The following is a 3,685-nucleotide window of genomic DNA, read 5'->3' as shown; positions in this document are numbered from 1 at the left end:
CGGAGCTGACATCTGTGCTGGTAGTGTTCAAACCCATCACGTTCGACAGCGCGCCGGCGCAGCAGAACTTCCAAGTCAACAGGTCAGCCACCTTAACCAGACATGGCGACAATATAGGAGTGGGAGAAACGTCCCTGCCTATTTGCTCTGAATTGTTACTTGATATTTTGGTGCGGCTGAAATTCTTAGCTTTGCTCATCTCTGTGCCGCGGGAGACTCCTAGTTCACTGAGCGAAATCAGATCCACCAACTAGAGTTCTAAGATCTCATGCCTTCATCAAATGTGAAATTTTACGACTGACGAATCATTATGCAAATAAGGTCCTAAATTTGCACTAGTGTTATCAGTTGATCGATTATGCAAATTAACACGATTTGCACAATTTGTCATCAAATTGTCAAGCATCATTTAGTTGTCTTAATACCAAAAATCACGACGATCAGTCGATGCTTTCTTGACCTGTTCAGAAGATTTTAACAACCACCCCTGGAGTCTTAAAACAAGCTGCTAGGGACCAAATGTCTTCTTACCAAACAGAAATCTTCCACCCAAAATGTGACCACAACACGACATATCAAAACTGAATGTTTCCCTGCCGTATCCTAGAAAGCCGCCAGGCGGTCCAAATTCTAAGTGCTTAGTTTTGCAGACACGTACCAACATACAACTACCAAATATCAGATTCATCCACGGCTTCTCAGACACAGTCCCGACGCTCTCTGCGAAGGTAATATTAATAAAGGTAGAGGTTAGTTGTAGCGGTTTTAGCATGTGAAAGAAGTGATGGTGATATGCCATCGCTGTCTAACTTTGCCAGAATAAGTGTCACTGACCAGCCCTCTCCTCCCATGTTTCTTTCAGCGACGCAGTTGTTGAATGTCAGGTATCTGGTGACCCTCAGCCCACCGTGGTGTGGTACCGAGACAACAATGAGGTCGGCAACACCGCCAAGTTTCGCAAAATGGCCAACAACAACTTGGTGATCGGCAAGATTCAGCTACAAGATTCCGGGATTTACACGTAAGCTTTGTGTTGGTTTTGATTTCATGATGTCAACTTTAATTCATAATTATTCAATAATGAAAATTAACTGTCCTAAATGGCCCTCGGACAGTTGTGTTCTTGCCTAAAAGCCTAAGGTTAACACTTCAATGTTTTCTTAAAGCGTTTGATGAGTTCCGTTAGTAGGCAGGAGTATGAATATACGCATATTGACTTTTGTTAATATGCAGTGATGGTCAATGATGGTGAAGTTTGACGTCTGATAGTTGTGGTGGTGTTTTGTAGATGCGAGGCGTCTGTGGCGAGTGACGGGCGGTTTGCTGAACGAGACATCCAGGTGTCTGTACTGTACCCGCCAGCAGTGTTCATGGACACGCCGGACACGGTGGGAGCTGTGGCCGGCTTCACCGTCAACATCAGCTGCAGTGCCCGCGGGAACCCTGCCCCGCAGATGGCCTGGTACCGGGACGGGCGGGAGCTGCTTCCCTCGGCTGACGGCAGCATCAGAATCTACACAGCGGATGGTGTGAGCATCCTTGGACTTAAAGTTAACAGCTCTAAGTGGTATGGAGAATACAACTGTACGGCATACAACGGATTAGGTAGCGTGTCCAGGAACATCATCCTTCGGGAAGCAGCTGTCCCCACCCGCCTACCGACCTGCAAGTCTCACACGTGACTGCCCATGAAGTCACCATCCTGTTCCAGAAGTCGTACAGTGAGATGGAGTCCCCGTCACGCACTACGTCGCAGAAATCAGCAGCTCCAGCGGAGATCTGTCCTCCCGGGTGGGAGATGCTGCGGTGCTGACCATGACTGTGGACGGACTGGCTGAGAACACTTCCTACAGCGTCCGTCTGCGAGGCGTCAACATAGCAGGCGCCAGCGATGCGTCCGCGTCTCTGAAATTTACAACCCTTCCCGAAGACCCGAACCCAGGTGCTCCTGTTGTCTTGAGTCATAAAATGGGTACAGATGCTGCCGCGTACGAACTCAGGGCTTTGGTCCCCACTGATCCTGCAGACCCTGTCACAGACTGCACCGTGTCTTACCGGCAAACCCGCACCAACAAACTTCGGCATCAGTGGAATAATGTCACCTTACCCTGCAGCAGGAACGATAGTATCGCGACCGTTTTAATCACAGGTCTGCAGTCTAACACGGAGTACGAGGGAAGAGTTTACGCCAGGAAAGCTTCAGGAACTGTAGGAATCACTGACTTCATCTTCAGGACGCAGGCTGAGGTGACAGCCGAGCAGGTGGGCGGTGTGTCGGCTGGAGGGACCGCGGCTATTGTCATCGTCGTGCTGCTGATCCTCATCATACTGGTTGATGCCACGTGTTGTGCCCTGGGAAAAGGGGGCGCCACACTCTTCATCTGGAACAGAGTCCGAGGCAATGCAAGAGCATCCCTATAAAGAACGAAGAGGCACCCGTGGAGGAGGTGGAGACCACCCTCTCAGCAGAGGTCCGGCCCAACCAGAGTCCCACCACCGAGGACGGCTCAGGGCAAGATGTCAAGAAAGGGAAAGCAGTGAAATTAGGTCAACTTGCGCATTGGTGGAGCGAGTTGAAGCGCGCTCGGTACCAGGGCGGCGCGGAGCCAACTGATGCCGCTGGAAAGGTGCCTGAGAAATCCTGCCAAGACGCAAATGTTGGAAATGGCGGAGTGATGGAAGTTAGCGACCCTCCTCAGGATCCAGTGGCTCAGAACGAATCTAAGACAGCCGACATTGATGCAGGAAACGCCGAGGAAGAGAAACCGGAGGCGGGGACGACAGCCGGAGACACAGCTGCGACAGGACAGCCTGACGTGGTCGGAGGGGCTGACGTCGCTGAGAGCACCGAGACGACCTTACTTCTGGATGAGACCAAGCAAGAGGACGCCCCAGAGGACCGACCGAACAGCCTAGCAGTCTAGTTTGTACAGCTTTGAGTAATACAATTCAAATGTACCTTAACTAAGGACATTATGTCCTTGCCAATTCAATGTTCTTTTCACCTTTATATGATGTTAGCATAAGTAATACGTGAAGACAATGTAGCCATGTTGACAATGATTTTATGAACATATTGAATTTGACGAGCTAATGAAGGAAAGTTAAGATGTCGAAAACCCCGTGTTAACATCAAGGGTAGAACTACAATTAATGCCTGTTCCGACATTGTGCTTTTCTGTATTCTGTTGTAGTATTTCGGTTAGTGAGTTGTTTGGCTGTTGTCACTGTTATATTGTATTTTATTCTAGTTATACCTACTTGTCTTAGTGCAATGTAAGATACTTTCTCACAATATGCAACCATGGGGATGCTGTACGGTAGGCGTGTGTATAAACTAGCAAACATGTCGTTTATAAAAACTTGTATAACGCCTGTTTGAATCATGTATGTAGACCAAATTCAGCGGAAAGACTAGTGTTAATTCAAGCTAGATAGTGCGTGCAGAATGTATTATCCAATGGCAATGTTATCTGACTGACGGGTTACTAAGAATATTTCAATATAACGAACTTATTTTATGTATTAAAGTTTTTCACTGGAAATTTCCGTTTGATGTTTCATATGTAGATAGACCAAGAAGACATTATTTTAGACAAGATTTCACCACGCCTCACTTAAGATATCATAGATTTCACTCCATACCACACATGGAGGACGGAAACATACTGTTACCGGCATCAAC

The 3,685-nt window shown here is 47.8% G+C and overlaps 1 protein-coding gene across 1 annotated transcript in view; it reads left to right on the top strand.

Annotated features, from left to right (window-relative positions):
• Positions 1-3,376, top strand: part of LOC109470425 (neural cell adhesion molecule 1-like) — an 8,846-nt gene extending 5,470 nt beyond the window's left edge. Inside the window, 5 exon segments of the mRNA XM_019769368.1 lie at positions 863-1,021; positions 1,289-1,647; positions 1,650-1,724; positions 1,727-2,401; positions 2,404-3,376. Of these exon segments, the coding sequence (XP_019624927.1) occupies positions 863-1,021; positions 1,289-1,647; positions 1,650-1,724; positions 1,727-2,401; positions 2,404-2,924 (1,789 nt within the window). The 3' untranslated portion in view covers positions 2,925-3,376.
• The last annotated feature ends 309 nt before the right edge of the window (positions 3,377-3,685 follow it).

The sequence above is a fragment of the Branchiostoma belcheri genome, unplaced genomic scaffold, assembly GCF_001625305.1.
Source record: "Branchiostoma belcheri isolate BF01 breed outbred unplaced genomic scaffold, Haploidv18h27 scaffold224, whole genome shotgun sequence".
NCBI classification, from domain to species: Eukaryota; Metazoa; Chordata; class Leptocardii; order Amphioxiformes; family Branchiostomatidae; genus Branchiostoma; species Branchiostoma belcheri.
The sequence above is the reverse complement of the archived record's forward strand: the minus strand, read 5'-3'. Positions and strand labels throughout refer to the sequence as shown.